Genomic DNA, 18,986 nt, shown 5'->3' with positions numbered 1-18,986 from the left:
ATAAAAACTAATGTTTAAAGAAGAGAATTTTATTCATGTGTCAGAACACATCTGCGGTACAATCATGATGTATTTCATAAATCAATACTGTATGTACAAAGTGCAAAGCTGATAAGAAACTACAATATTTAAAAAGAGACAGCTTATAGAACAAAAAGTCAGAGGTCTAAGGAAACCTTGCGAGAAGTAATTAACCTAGCTTCAACATCCCTCTAAAATATGAAAAGTTTCAAAGTGATTTGTCTATATAAAGAGAAGGCTCCGCTCCACAGGCTGCCAGTGGAACGTCTCCAGAGCAGCGGCGTTACTCGTTCTCAAACTTGCTGTACGGGTGGTCCGAGTCGCTCATCAGACCTGCAGAGGAGGGGAAACAGAAAGAAAACAGGAGTTCAGACTGGGTCAGGGGGCTCCTCTCTGAGTGATGCTCAAATCTATTCCACACATCTCATACAGATATTGGAAAACCCACCATAGCTATTCTAATGAGTTTAAACGTATACGGTACATGACTCAAATGGATCCTTCCTACATCCATCCTGTCTTCCACTTGCAGATTGAAAACCAAACATTGCAGCTGTCAAAGTTAACGCATATTATTGCATTTAAACATTCTTTGAACGCCACTTTTGGTTTTTGCTGCACAACATATCCATCTTGAAAAGAGCAGGAGGGCAGCTAGTTAGCGTTATCTGTTAGCTGCAACCATGGACGTATGATTAACAGTGCAGAACAGACCTGCACACATTAGCATTGGGTGAAGGTCATTACTAATGTCAGGATGAAGAGAGCACATTTCATTTTGGTAAATGTAGCTCCATTTGGGAAAATCAATGCAAAGTGCTTTGAAGGAGAATTTACACAGCAATATGAAATAGATATTAGAGAGGGAATTAAGACCCACAACTAGGAACAATATTGCAAAGAGGATTTCAAATAAAAAAAAACTAGATATTTTGTTGGTATTAAAGAACAATCACAAGTACTGTCAGAACTCCATTAAATCAAACAATGAAGTAATGCAAACAAAAAATAACCAAACCAACAAAAAGACTAAATGAAAGCAGCAGCGACACTGATATCTTGACTTTGAGTCATAACCACATAAGCCCAAGATGCCATGATGCTTTCCGCAGCTCCCCCATGTCTTTGTGTCCCTGGATGTGTTTGGATCAGTGCGGGTTCCTTTAACGTCCTCTGGGACAGTGTGTGTGGCACTTTCTTCAATAATTCATTCATATTTTTTCCACCCAACATCCTTCAGTGGAAAATACACAAAAATAAGAAGTGGTGATGCAGCAGAAGTATATTTATTATTTATGTGCCTTTTCTACTCAAATATAAATGTGCATTGTTATCTGCTTCTTTGAAAGGACAATAGAAATATCTAAGTGTTGGGGACGTATTTTCTTAGAGGTGAACAACAGATTCAAAGCGTTCTGAAACAGAAACACAACACATGTCAAATCACAGATCAGTGTGTGTGTGTGTGTGTGTGTGTGTGTGTGTTTACTTTCACAGTGCCTATTGTAGGAGGTCATGATGATTAAAGCGCTAAATGTAACCCAAGAGTGCTAACAGAACAACAGCTAAGCAGAAGCAGGGTTTCCCACACATAGACTATTGGGCGGGCCGCCCAGGTATATTTCACGACCCATTGAGGTTTTTTTTTTTATTCGTCCGTGACCACGATGCCGTCTGCGATCGATTAACTTGTGGACAATGATCCCTCGCTCTACGCCTCCTGTACCCAGTCCCGGACTGGCCATCGGGAGGACCGGGAGGTTTCCCGATGGCCTGGCCTGTTAAGTGGCCTGCCTCACACAGGGTGTACTGGCTGTCTACATGATGTGGTCTGCCTCACACAGGGTGTACTGGCTGTCTACATGATGTGGTCTGCCTCACACAGGGTGTACCGGCTGTCTACATGATGTGGTCTGCCTCACACAGGGTGTACCGGCTGTCTACATGATGTGGTCTGCCTCACACAGGGTGACTGGCTGTCTACATGATGTGGTCTGCCTCACACAGGGTGACTGGCTGTCTACATGATGTGGTCTGCCTCACACAGGGTGTACCGGCTGTCTACATGATGTGGTCTGCCTCACACAGGGTGACTGGCTGTCTACATGATGTGGTCTGCCTCACAGGGTGACTGGCTGTCTACATGATGTGGTCTGCCTCACACAGGGTGACTGGCTGTCTACATGATGTGGTCTGCCTCACACAGGGTGACTGGCTGTCTACATGATGTGGTCTGCCTCACAGGGTGACTGGCTGTCTACATGATGTGGTCTGCCTCACACAGGGTGACTGGCTGTCTACATGATGTGGTCTGCCTCACACAGGGTGACTGACTGTCTACATGATGTGGTCTGCCTCACACAGGGTGACTGGCTGTCTACATGATGTGGTCTGCCTCACACAGGGGTGACTGGCTGTCTACATGATGTGGTCTGCCTCACACAGGGTGTACTGGCTGTCTACATGATGTGGTCTGCCTCACACAGGGTGTACCGGCTGTCTACATGATGTGGTCTGCCTCACACAGGGTGACTGGCTGTCTACATGATGTGGTCTGCCTCACACAGGGTGTACTGGCTGTCTACATGATGTGGTCTGCCTCACAGGGTGACTGGCTGTCTACATGATGTGGTCTGCCTCACACAGGGTGACTGGCTGTCTACATGATGTGGTCTGCCTCACACAGGGTGTACCGGCTGTCTACATGATGTGGTCTGCCTCACACAGGGTGACTGGCTGTCTACATGATGTGGTCTGCCTCACACAGGGTGACTGGCTGTCTACATGATGTGGTCTGCCTCACAGGGTGACTGGCTGTCTACATGATGTGGTCTGCCTCTCACAGGGTGACTGGCTGTCTACATGATGTGGTCTGCCTCACAGGGTGACTGGCTGTCTACATGATGTGGTCTGCCTCACAGGGTGACTGGCTGTCTACATGATGTGGTCTGCCTCACAGGGTGACTGGCTGTCTACATGATGTGGTCTGCCTCACACAGGGTGACTGGCTGTCTACATGATGTGGTCTGCCTCACACAGGGTGACTGGCTGTCTACATGATGTGGTCTGCCTCACACAGGGTGACTGACTGTCTACATGATGTGGTCTGCCTCACACAGGGTGACTGGCTGTCTACATGATGTGGTCTGCCTCACAGGGTGACTGGCTGTCTACATGATGTGGTCTGCCTCACAGGGTGACTGGCTGTCTACATGATGTGGTCTGCCTCACACAGGGTGACTGGCTGTCTACATGATGTGGTCTGCCTCACAGGGTGACTGGCTGTCTACATGATGTGGTCTGCCTCTCACAGGGTGACTGGCTGTCTACATGATGTGGTCTGCCTCACAGGGTGACTGGCTGTCTACATGATGTGGTCTGCCTCTCACAGGGTGACTAGCTGTCTACATGATGTGGTCTGCCTCACAGGGTGACTGGCTGTCTACATGATGTGGTCTGCCTCTCACAGGGTGACTGGCTGTCTACATGATGTGGTCTGCCTCACAGGGTGACTGGCTGTCTACATGATGTGGTCTGCCTCACACAGGGTGACTGGCTGTCTACATGATGTGGTCTGCCTCACACAGGGTGACTGGCTGTCTACATGATGTGGTCTGCCTTACAGGGTGACTGGCTGTCTACATGATGTGGTCTGCCTCACACAGGGTGACTGGCTGTCTACATGATGTGGTCTGCCTCACACAGGGTGACTGGCTGTCTACATGATGTGGTCTGCCTCACAGGGTGACTGGCTGTCTACATGATGTGGTCTGCCTCACACAGGGTGACTGGCTGTCTACATGATGTGGTCTGCCTCACACAGGGTGACTGGCTGTCTACATGATGTGGTCTGCCTTACAGGGTGACTGGCTGTCTACATGATGTGGTCTGCCTCACAGGGTGACTGGCTGTCTACATGATGTGGTCTGCCTTACAGGGTGACTGGCTGTCTACATGATGTGGTCTGCCTCACAGGGTGACTGGCTGTGTACATGATGTGGTCTGCCTCACACAGGGTGACTGGCTGTCTACATGATGTGGTCTGCCTCTCACAGGGTGACTGGCTGTCTACATGATGTGGTCTGCCTCACACAGGGTGACTGGCTGTCTACATGATGTGGTCTGCCTCACACAGGGTGACTGGCTGTCTACATGATGTGGTCTGCCTCACAGGGTGACTGGCTGTCTACATGATGTGGTCTGCCTCACACAGGGTGACTGGCTGTCTACATGATGTGGTCTGCCTCACACAGGGGGACTGACTGTCTACATGATGTGGTCTGCCTCACACAGGGTGACTGGCTGTCTACATGATGTGGTCTGCCTCACAGGGTGACTGGCTGTCTACATGATGTGGTCTGCCTCACACAGGGTGACTGGCTGTCTACATGATGTGGTCTGCCTCACAGGGTGACTGGCTGTCTACATGATGTGGTCTGCCTCACACAGAGTGACTGGCTGTCTACATGATGTGGTCTGCCTCACAGGGTGACTGGCTGTCTACATGATGTGGTCTGCCTCACACAGGGTGACTGGCTGTCTACATGATGTGGTCTGCCTCACAGGGTGACTGGCTGTCTACATGATGTGGTCTGCCTCACACAGGGTGACTGGCTGTCTACATGATGTGGTCTGCCTCACACAGGGTGACTGGCTGTCTACATGATGTGGTCTGCCTCACAGGGTGACTGGCTGTCTACATGATGTGGTCTGCCTCACAGGGTGACTGGCTGTCTACATGATGTGGTCTGCCTCACAGGGTGACTGGCTGTCTACATGATGTGGTCTGCCTCACACAGGGTGACTGGCTGTCTACATGATGTGGTCTGCCTCACACAGGGTGACTGGCTGTCTACATGATGTGGTCTGCCTCACACAGGGTGACTGGCTGTCTACATGATGTGGTCTGCCGACATGGCCACTGTCATACAGATCATAAATCAAAGCCCTTGATTGGTCTCTGTGTGTCATTCAAGCTCGGGATAACCTCAGCTCAGGTGAGCTAAAGGACTCTGAGTGTTTAGATAGTTAACTTAGTCTAAGTTCTCAGTGGGTCTCAAACGGTGTGGTCACCATTTATGTAAACACATATTTCCATTTGAGGGTGCCAGTGTTTTTTCATATTGAAAATGGTATGTTATTGGTTATGGCCATGATTTTATGATTATTGAAATGTATACAGTTCTGTTTCATATAGGTGTTCCCATAGATCTAGTCTCTTTATTTTCCCCTCTCCAAAATCCAGGTTCCTTCCGGGCCAACAACCGTATGCTAAACTAGTGAGAGCTTTTAAACCTTTTTTTTATTTTGTATTCTTGTGTGTCAGTCATCCGCACCAATCAGAAGTGCTGTGCTCCACATGTACCAGCCATTGTTAATCAATCAGAAGTGGCCCATGACAGAAGGTGATAGACAGATTGATCCAATCACCTGCCAAGTATTTTTGAAAGTGCCTGCCCTTTCCAAATGGCTTCCAATGGAGCTTTAGATGGTTTGGTGAAACAAAGCATCTGAGTCAGGTTAGTAATGCTCCATCACATGTTTCTATTACAGGGTGAATCTTAAACTGAAGCTTGACCTTAAAGGTGGGGTAGGTAATTTTGGAGAAACCATCTCGAGTGCGCTAGAATTTGAAAATAGACAACCGGAAGAAATCTGCCACTTCCTCACAGAGCCCCTCCTCCAACACACACACACATGACCAATGAGGGCACGAGATAAGTTTGTGCCCCGATGGAAGGCTGACAGGCAGGTAGGCCATCCAGTTACTTTAGCCAGCTCAGATGATTGGTCGTGCTTTTTACAGAACTACAGCTTCCACTGATGACATTTTGTTATGTATTTTTTGTCAAAGCACTTCAGATATTCATTGCTATCGGGATGTTAAGAGCATTCCATGGAATATAACAAGTGTATCTCGAGCCGGTTTCTCAAACTTACCTACCCCACCTTTAAAGCAACCCAACGGAAGTTTCATGTAAGTTTAGTTCTTTCACTCGTAGCTCGGGCTGCGGGGTGCTAGACGGGAGTACGTTGATACGACCTTCCTAGCCGGAGTTATGGCTGCATTTTACAATAAACTTCCGATAAACAAATATCGCAAATCGAATCGCAATATCTGTCAGATAAATCGCAATTAGATTATTTCCCCAAATCGTGCAGCCCTATACTGTACAGGCTATAGGAACGTGAGCTCTGCGCCGCTCATCTAGAAAATCGTTGTCGGCAAAAAGAAACAACAAAGAGGTTGTGTTGAGAGCAGCAGGGCCGTGTGAGGACATGAGACAAGGACCGCTCACACACATAACCTTAAACAGTCAAACCTGTAGGGCTAGTTCATCGGGTGTGGAGGTATGTAGATCACAGTGGTGTGTGTTATAAAACTAAAGTGTTTGTGTATTTATCACAGGAACAACATTATTAGTTGTGACAGTGATGAAACTGATTGAATACACTTTTTTTGTTCCATGTAGGACTTGGAGCCATGCAGTAGTTGACTATAAAGGAATCTTCTTTAACTCCATTTGGGCGTAGCGCCAGGTTAGCATGTTACTGACACAGACAGTACAGTGTAAGCTACAGGCTACGGTTCCCTTTGTCTGGTTCTTCAGGGATATGTAGCATCCTGCTCACAGTCATTCATGGCCTCTATTCGACACCTCTGTATGATACATGTGCTTACATTGATTTAAGCAGACAGGAGTGAGTGTAACCTCAGAGTGACCTGAGGACAGAAGCTATGTACTGCTGGATAATGCATCGCCGGCACAGAGTATGGACATTAAAGTCAATGACAATGTCCTGCACAATATAAAACACACATGTGAGACAAAGCTGAGTGTAACAGAACAGAGAGGCTCTGTTAGACCTACGGGTCAACTCTGGCCCAGCAGGGTATACACACAGTGTGGAGTGCTTAAAGAGGGTAATGGAGCACATATGGTAAAACAATATATACCCATATTCATACGTACCATACTTCTTGCGGATCTGGTCGTGCCTCTCCTTTCTCTCAACAGTCCTGTACAAAAGGAAAGGAAACATCACAGTCATTATATTTGAAATATATTTTCCCTTCACACCTGTTCTTTGGTTTATTGTGTATTCTTTTCCCATTTTGTGTTCAAACTGAACATTGATTAAGATGAGCTAACATAATGTCATCAAACTTCTATAGCACAAAACAGCATGTATAAAGAAATGTGTAGAACAGAAGAATGTGTCTGGAGAAATGAGTTACCACATTGTCCATCACGAGTAGTTACACCACTAAAAAAGTACTTTTGGATCACTTCCTTGACAGGAAATTCAGCTGGAGAACTTATAATTGAGCTTTGAGTGACTGCTAAAATCACAAACAGTTTCTACTACCATACATCTGTGGTACAAGAGAGGTAGAAGGTAGAGCAGTATTCCACCAATCGGATGGTCGGTGGTTCAAACCCTACCCTCTGCAGTCACATGTCGCAGAGACCTGCATTTCTTCATGCCATCACTGTATAAGAAGTCTCCTGTTTCATCCATTTGAGAAGATGACCGTCACACTGAGGCTGCAGCTTTTATTACTATTATTCCACCGAACAATTGAAGAGGATATGATAAACAAACCGCTAAACAATTGGATTTGAAACAGGAATCAATAATGGAATGGATTTGGATAAAATCGGATGGATTCCTGTTCCCATATGAGGAAGTAAAGGCATAGACATAATAATAACATAAACATTCATTACAAAATGTCAATCTGATATATGGTCTAATGTTACGCTATTGTTTCATATTGACATACAGAGTCCCTCAGCTCTGCACAGTCCATGTGTTTACTGCATCCTTTATACTAAACGTTAATATGAGGCACCACAATATAATGCCACCCAATCGAGTATAGATGATCATGTCTGCATTTCGTTTGGAGGGATATTTTGAGTTATCTGGCAGCGAGCCGCGGAGAGCAACCCGCCTGCTGCCAGCCCTCTCTCAGCCTTTCTGAGGAGCAACAAAAGCCCGGGAGAGGTTTTGTGGTGCGGACCTCCAGGGCGTCACTTCACTTCATCTGTGCACAAAGAGCGTGTGTAAATCACTGAGGGTTTTATTGCCAGGTACTGATCTGTGAGCCCCGCCTGCCATCTGCCCCCCGCCCTGCTGCCGGCTTGTCTGTAACCACACTCTACATAAATATGGCTTCAGTGGCATTCAACAAGTGGGAAGTTGACAAGGCAAGCGTGGAATGCAATCTTTTCCAGCCCTCCTCTAAGGAAATGCTCAGCTAGGTTCAGATGGTTCTGCTGCATGGTGTTCAGGTTTATTCAATATGTTCTGACATTGCAGTCCAACTCCTTCTCTGTGTCCATTTAGCAAAGTTGGAGGCTATTTGTGAAGATCTATGTCCAATAAACATGCCGTTTTTATTTCCATGGCACAAACTAAGAATTAAATGGTTAGTGTTCTTGATAATGTCCTTTCTATTACATTTGATAAAACTCTAGTTATCACTAGTTTCCCCAGTATTGTTACTAGTTGATGGAGATTTAACAGATCTATGTCATCTATGATGGATTGGAGGGATGTGAGGGAGAACATTTATTGGCTTGTATGAAGTTAGTCACTTCCTCAAGGTCGGATGGATTTGGATCTCACATTTAGCAAAATAAACTAAAACCTGTCTCTGTTTCATGCGGACATATAAGCTAGAATAGATATTTTTCACTGCAGCATTTTTGACAAGTCATAGTAAGGAAAAGACGAGTGAAATAGGTAACAATAATAATGGCTTATTTTCATTGAGAATCCCAGTCAAATTGCAGTGAGTGTGTTATGGTGTAAGAACATCAAGCCCTGTGTTCTGTGTTAAAATCAGTGTTGTCATTGGAGTTGGTGACTTTGGCGAGGGCGTGGAGATGTATACAACATCAAAACTATTTGACATATAGCATCCACCAATACCGACACATTGTTTCCTGTTGCTTCTGTCGGTTTCTCCAAACTCCGTGGAGCTAATACACTGACTATTGAAGAATCTCATACAACCTAAAACACAATCTCAGCCACCATACAACTCACTTGGTGGCCCATGTACTGCAACACAGTCCCTGCTGTGGAGTTGGGATATGATTCAGGAACCATTAACACATGTGTCAGCCCCTTTGTCTGCCCCTTTTAAGGCATTGACGGCCCAAAAACGAATCTTCAAAAAACGAAACTATCCCTTAGCGGTTCCTGGATCAGTGCTGTGAGATGGCTCTCTGGAGGACAGGCAGCAAAGTCTGCAGTCACTAGTGCTTCCCACGAAGTGTCCCATCTATTCTGAATGTCCTGTTCACAACATGAACCGCCTCTATGTAGGTCACTGCACTAACTCTGACTTCCAAGATTTGATCATGCTCACTGCAGGGAACCTGTATTCTGTGGCACGTGAGAGAAAAGCTCAACGAGATTGTCCACACACACACACACACAATGCTCCCAGCACTGCGAGTGAGGATGATGCTCCACGGTTACCGACTTTCTTTCTGCACGACTGCTCTGCATTCCGACACATCCTCGGAGGATGGATGCGCTGGGAGCACAGGAACTACTCAGAAAGATGAGGCTGAAACATTTAGGAGGATCAGGAAGAGTTCCAGGTCCACTGACTGCTGGATTCAGTGAGCGACACACTGTCTCTATGACCGTGGGCGAGGGCAGTGCACAGGATGTAGCTCGCTCTTTATGACCACATTACCAAAGAGCAGCTGCTCAGCCTGAGAGTGGAGGAACGCTGAGCTCCTCCTCTGGGACATGGACCACACACACACCCACACCCACACACACACACACACACACACACACACAACACACACACACACACACACACACACACACACACACACACACACACACACACACACACACACACACACACACACACACACACACACACACACACACACACACACACACACACACACACACACACACACACACACACACACACACACACACACACACACACACACACACACACACACACACACACACACACACACACACACACACACACACACACACCACACACACACACACACACACACACACACACACACACACACACACACTATTAGGAAACCCCATGTTTCATGCTGGGATGCTGTCGGGCAAAACACCCGAGAGGTGGAGAAAATAAAGGGTTACATCTTGTTTTTTAGACTGTACTATTATATGATATGACAATAAACTTAGTTTGATTGTAATATTGTAATTGTGTTATATTTGCACTTTATGAATGAATGTGTATTAGCCTGATTTGCTAGTTTTACCTAGTTTACAAGGATCCTATAATTTGACTTTTTATTTGAAAATGAACAAAACAATTATTTTTCAAAGGTTTCTACTTTTTCCAAAAATCCATACATGTATTTTGTGATTGATCTAGAGCGTGCCTATTGTTTTTCAAACCTCTAGATATATTGTTAACAATCAAATATATTAAGATCCTTTAAAGCCTTACAACCTCTGTAGCAAACTAATGAAAAGACGTCTTAGTTCTCAGGCAGGGCTGCGTTTCTAAAGTGTTCGTAATCATATCATCACCAATGTAATGGTGTTTTCAAAATCAGAATGAATCACTAATTCATGCAGGTATTAAGCTTTTGTTTTTCACAGATGAACATTTTTGTATAATGTATGGAATAAAAGTATTACTACTTTTGACATAGTTGCTTATATTTACTATATCATAACATAGATATATAGTTCTGAAAGATGACCTGCTGTTTTATTTCTCCCAGCCCAACAACATTTACCTTCTTACATTCACTTGAGCCAGAGGGGAGAGACATGCTATTAGCACAACAACCTCTCCTTTAAACAACACTTGTTTTCTTAAGAATGATTAAATACAGACACACAGACTGCCATGTGAAGCTGTTATTTAAATACACACAGTTATCATGTCTTTCAAGCGGTTTGTACTCAAGCCTGCAGTGAAGTTCTTACCGTTCCTCAGTGCGCTGTTTGATCTCCTCCCTCCTCGCGATAACTCTCTCATCATCTCTGTCAGGCCTGCAGACAGAAGAGCGAGAGCAGAGTCAGGACCACAGAACCACAGAGCACAATAACACACTCATCCACATCTGACATACGTCTACAAACCATTTGCTGGAAGGATATTTATTTTCACAAAGCTCAACTTAGAAGACTAAGTGATCCAAATTCTCCGGAGCACGGTTTATATTTGATTCACGACTCTCTGAGAAACAAAGAGGAAGTTGTTCAAAGTAAAGAGAGAGCTTTTACTACAGAAACAATGTGTGTCAGCTTTGAGAATGGAATGACTTGTAATGGTTGCTGAGGAATCAGAAGCTGAGAATAACACATTTACGTAACTACAGGCTCTTCTTGTGTCACATGATAGACATGAGTGACTCCTACACCCTCAGGACTGTCAGGGTGATTGACAGACATGACGCTTCCTTCCCCTGCAGCACTATGACAGCAGCACACACAGTTGTCTTGTAAAGGAAGCTGAAAGGATGAAGCTAAAAGAGCAACAGAGGAGAGAGAATGTAGTGCATGAGTGCTCAACTCCAAAACGTCACTACACTCAACAGCTGTTCACCACAGAGCCATTACAAGCTCCGTTAGTTTGAGGAGAGGTCCTCTCCCTGAGGAACACAAGTGGGATTCACAGACATTACTGACACCTTTATGAACATTTGAATCGTTGTATAAGGATCCCTTTAGACCAAGTCATCCAATGATTTGGATTGAATGAATCCATTACAATAGCACTGTAATACATGTGGGCTTGGAAATATATGTATATTATGTTGAAACTGTGATATCGGTTTATATCCGACAACAATGGTCATATTGTAAGTGCCTCTCCCGGGTTTAAAGGCAGGGTTACAGTAAAGTGATCTCATTTTCTAATTTGACCAGACTGTTCAAGCTGTTACTGTATATTGTGCCTGTAGAGAAGAGTGGGAAAGGAATATGTCTTGAACCTAGAAACGAGTTAGCCCTTAACCTTTATTATTTTTGGTTAGAAGCCTGAAATACGGTCTGTGGTTAAGACAAGCTTTATTAGTTTATAGTCTAACGTTAGCTGTTTACATCGGGTGTTTGCATTCACACTTGAACTATCATTAAAGTAGTGTAACTATGTGGACATTATCGTACTGAACAAATATGTGTAAGTATCATCGTGTGCCACAGATCTTATTTCCTTCTATATTCCAGAATCCAGTGGAAAGTCCCGTTGACTTTTGTTGAGGGGGCGTTGCTATAGTGACTTCAGGGTCGGCCCACAAAAACATCTTCACTGCACCACTCTATTGTGCCTTTACCCACTTAGTAATTACATCCACATTACCAATGAATGTTTATCGAATTTCTCATTGTTTAAATATTTAACCCTACAGTATCGTCACAATATTGATATCGAGTTATTTGGTCAAAAATATATTGCGATGTATGATATTCTTCATATCGCCCAGCACTGCAGATAATCCTATCTTTATGAAGCACATTGTGTTGAGTTTCTCCTCCTGACACTGTGTCATCGAGGCATCGGGTTGTAGCGTAGCATTGGACTGCATTATTACCTCTGAGCCTGGAGCTGTATGTGTTCCAGGTGCATTCAATGCCCCTGACTTGCCATGGACTTTACCTTGAGCGTCTCTTCTTGCGGCAGCAGCAGCAGCAGCAGCAGCATACCCCAATGCTGAGGAGGATGACTCCACCAATGACAGCCAGGGTAATGATCAGGGCTTCAAAGTTTACTGAATCACACAAAAAGACAGTGATATTTATTACTCTCTACAAAAAAAGGATTAGGGCAATATATTCTCCTTTGGATGACATTATAAACTCTAATTATGTGGCAATGGTGCCACCTGCTGACTGCTGGCCAACACTACACTCCATTGTGGTGATCACTTCACTTTCATTTCCAGTGAAAACATAACCAAGAGTCAGACATCAAAGACATTTGAATCAGATGGGACTTTGTGTCATGGCCTGAAACAGCAGCAGCAGCAGCTGTTTATCAGTTTTAGTTGGCTACATATCACGTCAGTGATTAAACAAGTGAGACAGGTGAAGATTATTTAGGCATTGTGGTAAGCTTTTCTTGTCAAATCTGCAGACATATTTTTGTTCCAAACAACCTGAAGGTTTTTTTTTGCTGACTTGGCAACAGGAAGCTGAACATTAAAAAAAACGAGAGGTTGTAAATTGGCCAACTATGTACCATGAACATGTATTTCTGCATGGTGCGCTAGCTAGGCAGCTAGTGGATGGGTAGTCAGTTTGTCAAGTTTTTCCACCTCAGCCTTCATCAACTTTCCATAGTTAGCTTTCAAGACATTACATTGAATTAGTATCGTCACACATCTGCTTTCCACTAGTGTTGTGAAAAAACATTCTCATGGACAAATGCCCTAAACCTTTGAGCATACTTTTAACATAACTGTTATTAATTATGTAAACTAATTGGACATGTTTTATTAAGCAATCCCTGACCTGTACTGGGGATATGTCACCCACATTGTGATTTGTGTCAAAAGTAGTGACATTCTTATGATAAGCAGCAGATAATAGTCTCAGACCTTTGGAAGAAGAAACCAAGTGATTTCAGAAATACAGCTTTCCACTGTGATAGCAGGTCCAGCCAGTGTTTGAGTAATGATGAAGTCATATTCTATACAACGTTCAAAGTCCACTTGTTGGTGTTGAAAATCGGTATATTTGAAATAATACTCTATATGAATGAAATGTGGATTTCTAGACTGTAAACTGGTCAGACATGTTATACTTAGAATAAAACCATGGCAGTTCAACTGAGCATATTCTCATACAAACATACACTCATGATGTCTCATGGGAACGCTTGTGCCTCTTATCAGCCACATGCTTTTATTGAAAGTTATTTTTAATGTGCACATTATTTGTGTCATTGTTTAATGTTTGGAGTTGGGGCAGTCTGTCTCTAATGATATGTGTGTTTGTTGACTACATTTTGACACTTTAATTAAAAACAGAGTTTGGGGATATGCATATTTAGATGACCTGAATTTACGACCATAAAAACCCCTCGTCTGAATACTGTCCCAAACTGCCTGGCTCATCAGAAATGAGGGAACTACCATTCCAACACTCGTTTTTTATTTGTGCATGTCTGTACCTCGTCAGCATGTTTGTTGTGTACAGAGGCAATGGTACACTTCGATAAAGCTTTAACAACAAATGACTGGCGCAACATAAAGTAAGAAGTAACATCCTCACACAACCGGTTTCTCTAAAGAGTGCTTCCCTCGGTCTGAACACTTGCATGCTTGTGTTTGATAACCATCCTGCAGCTATTTGCCTACTGGGATTTGACTAATCAGTATTTCATAGCGCTAGATCGTTTCAGGACATCAACATGAAGGAATGTGACAATACTTCCGTTCTTTCTTTTATACTGAGTACTGAGCACTACACCATTACATCAACTTCCTCATACTGGAACAGGCCATGTTAACATGTCACTGAAACATCAGTTAAATACAGTGGTGTAAAGTACATTTACTCAAGTACTGTTCTTCAGTACAATTTTGAGGTACTTGTACTTTACTTGAGTGTTTCCATTGTATGCTACTTTGTACTTCTACCCCACAGTTCAGAGGTAAAAGGTGTACTTTTCCTCCACTACATGTATTTAATACCTTTAGTTACTTTCAGATGTGGATGAATGATGTGAAATATAACCAAGTGTTGAATCAGACTTTAGTTCCACCTGGAGTAAATCCACCAGCTACCCTGCAGAATACAAAGTACTTCAGACTAGCTGCACCTATTGTTTGATGATAATACTTTTCTACTTTTACTTGAGTATCATTTGTAATGCAGAACTTTTAACAGAGTATTCCTACACTCTGGTACTTCTACTTTTACTCAAGTACAAGATAAGAATACTTCTCCCACCTCTGCTTAAATATTTTGTCCAACAGTTTCCTTTTCCGGCAAAATCCAATAAACCTTTTCCATGTTAACTTTACAGAGATAAACACTCCTCTACGACACCAGTGGGATCACCGCAGGGACAAAGAGAAAGCAGACATTGGCCCCATCTATTCCCTTAGTAATAAGACTGGTGGACTCACACCAACACACCCCCCAGCGGGCCTGGGACAGCTGGCACACTGAGGCGGGGGGCAGCAGCCAGCTCACTGGGTACTCTGTGCAGTTGTTGGTGGTGAAGCACCACAGGCACTGAAAACAGAAAACACAGATCAACCACCTGCAAAGGATTTAATAAAGGTCTGAACCGACTCAATTTGAAGTTGAAATCTAGATTCAATGGACAGTGAATTAACTAGGCTAGCACAATACATCTACATGTTATCAGTAGCAGTATAGACACTAGGGCAATGTTCAAATCGCAGGAAGCACCATCTTTTCTTTCAGGCTAAATATGTGTTCAAATCATTTGAAATGAAGTATTGTGGAGCTGCGGGGTATCCCGGCCAACAGATCGTATTCTACACGTTAAACAAACATATTTGTCTGGCACAGATCCTCAAAGAAAATCACATTATTGTCATTTGGTATATTTTTTAATAATATTGTTTCATCTTTCCCTATACAGTATATCAAGAATCATATCGCAATTGCAAGATCAGACAAAATAATCACGTGCTTTTCAAAATCATGCAGCCTTAAAATGAACCTGCAACTACTTTGAAGGTTGATGAATTGTTCAGGTCATTTATTCAAATAAAAAAATCAAACATGCTGTGGTTCTAGCTACTTATTATTGATTAGATCTTTTTCAGTTTTTCACGGGAGGTTAAACTAAATATCTGACAAAAAAGACCAATTTGAAGATGGGAACCTTGGCTTTATGGACTTTTTACCGGCTTTCTTAAACAACATATTATTGAGAAAATTATCAAGAGATTCATTCAAATTGAAATGAAGCTTGAGACACTGCCCTGCTCAAATAATAAAGGCTCCAATCAAAAACCTGAGTTACCTAGACTAAATGTGAAAGTAACTCAAATAAGCAGATTCACTTTAACTTCAAAAAGTCACAGATTTGAGAGACCCTCCTCAGTGCAGTCTGATGAGGTGGCTACATTTGTCAAAGTACTTACAGTAGTTGGCCCTTGGGGTCACTGCTTTACTGAATACTCGAGAACAATGGGGGGTCTTTATTGGTGTGGAAGCTTAAAGGTGGGGTAGGTACGTTTGAGAAACCGGCTCGAGATACACTTGTTATATTCCATGGAATGCTCTTAACATCCTGATAGCAATGAATATCTGAAGAGCTTTGATAAAAAATCCATTAAAACATCTCATCTGTGGAAGCCGCTGTAAAAAGCACGACCAATCATCTGAGCCGGCCCGGCTAAAGTAACTGGTCAGCCTTCCATCTGTGCACAAACTTATCTCGTGCCCTCATTGGTCATGTGCGCGTTCGTGTGTGTTGGAGGAGGGGCTCTGTGAGGAAGTCTGAAGGAAGGGGCAGATTTGGTTCGGCAGCGTGGTTTCAAATGATAGCGCACTCGAGCTGGTTTCTCCATTCTTACCTACTCTGCCTTTAATTAGGCCGCTTGATGAGCCGTCAAACAATGGAGCATACATTATGATTTTTACTGTGTGACACGTGAGGGCAAAGGTTTTGTTTGTATAAACCGCTCCCCCATGACTGCTGGCAGCCTTACCTTAGCATGAGGAACACAGTTGTCACAGATCCTGTGGGCAGAGCACGCTGAAACACAGACAAACACACCAGCTTACATAACAATCAGCAGTATTTCATATTTTCACTTGTCCTGCATTACTTGCACATTAGCAGACCTGGGAGGTAACCAAGTACTGTACTCAAGTACTGTACTAAGTAGAATGTTGATATACTTTACTTCAGTATTTCCATTTGTTACTTTGTACTTCTAATCCACTACAATTCAGATTATTATCCACTACATGTATTGAATACCTTTAGTTACTTCACAGATGTGGATGAATGATGTGAAATCTAACCAAGTGTTGAATCAGACTTTAGTTCCACCTGGAGTAAATCCACAAGCTACCCTGCAGTATACAAAGCCATTGAAACTAGCTGCACCTTTACCAGCTTTGAGAACACTTTCATGATCAATCATTATAAAACATATCATATATATTATTCTGAAATGGACCAATCTGCACAACGACTACTTTTAATATTTGGTACTTTAACTATATTTCAATGCTACTACTTTTGTACTTTTACTTGAGTAGCATTTTGAATGCAGGACTTTTACTTGTAACAGAGTATTACTACACTCTGGTATTTCTACTTTTACTCAAGTACAAGATCTGAGTACTTCTCCCACCTCTGCACAGTAATCTTGCAACATTCTCTTGCACTCTTTTCTATTCTGTTCTTTCTTGCACTCTTTTTTATTGTTTTTTCTATTTGTTTTATGGCTTGTAAATATCTATGTTGCATTGTTGGAGGAGCCTGGGACTTAACATCTTCCCCACAATGTAGCTACAGTGAATATGACAGTAAAGCCTCTGGATCTTGAATGTCTTCCTGTCAGCACCAGCAGCCAGCTGGGGCCACATGCAGAAGTGACGTATTAAAAAACAAAAACACGTCAGCATTATTTGACTATTTAAGTACAACGTACTAACTTATTTCTAAAAATCATAAACGTATCTTATTAGTAGCCAGAATGTTGTCTTTGTAAACTGTAAAACAAGTATTTTATATTCTAAAAAACGACTGTAACTTACGGGTTGGTGGAAGTGGAGTTATTTGGCATTCCCCCTGGCTAACAAAGCTAACACTCAGCAGGAAAGCACCAAAAAACACCCAAGTGGCCAGTGTTCGTCTCTCGGTGGTAAAAGAATACATCGTTAAAACCGTAGCACAGCTGTGAGATTGAACTGTTCCTAAAAATACAGAGTATGTGCTCCTCTACAGAAGACGCTGGGCTCTCTCGCCCTCCGCGGTGCTCGGTAAACACGGTTGTTTCTCTTTTGCCTGGAATCTTCTTCTGTCACTTCCTACTTAGCTCGGGGTTAGCTCGTTTGCATAGTCTTCACAGCCCGGCCGGGTGGAGTTTACATCTGTTCGGTTTCACATACAGCCTATGGGTTTCACACATTGATGTAAAAAGAGAACGGTTTACCAGGACTGGAAACGCAGCTGAACGTTGAGATCTTAACCCCCCTGTCGTGTTCGTCCCCCCCTTATTGTGGTGTTCCCGTTCAAACGTGACCCGTCTGTCTGAACTTTTCTTACATTAACACAATAAAACATGAATCATCACCACATTTTGTTCAACACCCTTTTAAGCTGTAAACAATGTCTCAGAATACTGGTTACATGAATATCTGCAGGGAATATACAAAGAATGCACATTGAAAATATATCAAAAAATGAACATGGTTGTCGCCGGGGTGTGTGTATCCTCTGATGGATGAACATCATCTAGGCCGGGTTACCCATTCATTTCCTGGGTCATTCCAGAATTGGAGGACAATTCATGTCCCCCATCTAAAAAATCAAATAATCCATGTCCAAAAAGCTAAAACATGCACTTGTTGTGTTAAACATACTTGTCTTGAGACAAAATGTATATAAAGTTGTAGAAAAATATTATTTAAATTATCAAATAGCTCTCGAACACCCCTAAAATTGCTTTTTTCTCTTGTCCCCGCTCCTTGGTGACCAACTTGCATGTCAAATATAACATTTAAAATAGGGATTTTATTACTTTTTTTGGTATTATTCTATTGATATATGTCTCTTGTAATGGTCAAATCAATTTGTTAAATCATAAACATATTTTAAATAATAGTAATTGTTCTGACACCATAGTGTATTGGCACCCCCTAGTGGCAAAATTCGGTACTGTAGCTTTAAGGCACCAGATAGCGCAACTCTCCTTCTTGTGTTTTAGTTTACACAGCAAAGCCATGCAGAGCACATCGTAGCTCAGTTCTAT

At 43.0% G+C, this 18,986-nt stretch overlaps 1 protein-coding gene across 1 annotated transcript in view; it reads right to left on the bottom strand.

Moving 5' to 3' along the window:
- Positions 1 to 17,951, bottom strand: part of LOC117546852 (pituitary tumor-transforming gene 1 protein-interacting protein) — an 18,052-nt gene extending 101 nt beyond the window's left edge. The window contains exons 1-7 of the mRNA XM_034217212.1: positions 17,770 to 17,951; positions 16,710 to 16,756; positions 15,147 to 15,255; positions 12,671 to 12,782; positions 10,996 to 11,061; positions 6,996 to 7,042; positions 1 to 354 (exon numbers count right to left, since the gene is read on the bottom strand). The exon at positions 1 to 354 is cut by the window's left edge and continues 101 nt beyond it. Of these exons, the coding sequence (XP_034073103.1) occupies positions 305 to 354; positions 6,996 to 7,042; positions 10,996 to 11,061; positions 12,671 to 12,782; positions 15,147 to 15,255; positions 16,710 to 16,756; positions 17,770 to 17,890 (552 nt within the window). The 5' untranslated portion in view covers positions 17,891 to 17,951 and the 3' untranslated portion in view covers positions 1 to 304. The remainder of the gene's footprint in view (positions 355 to 6,995; positions 7,043 to 10,995; positions 11,062 to 12,670; positions 12,783 to 15,146; positions 15,256 to 16,709; positions 16,757 to 17,769) is intronic.
- Positions 17,952 to 18,986: the final 1,035 nt, after the last annotated feature.

This window comes from Gymnodraco acuticeps, unplaced genomic scaffold (genome assembly GCF_902827175.1).
Source record: "Gymnodraco acuticeps unplaced genomic scaffold, fGymAcu1.1, whole genome shotgun sequence".
In the NCBI taxonomy this organism is placed as follows: domain Eukaryota; kingdom Metazoa; phylum Chordata; class Actinopteri; order Perciformes; family Bathydraconidae; genus Gymnodraco; species Gymnodraco acuticeps.
This window is presented reverse-complemented; position numbering and strand designations above follow the sequence as displayed.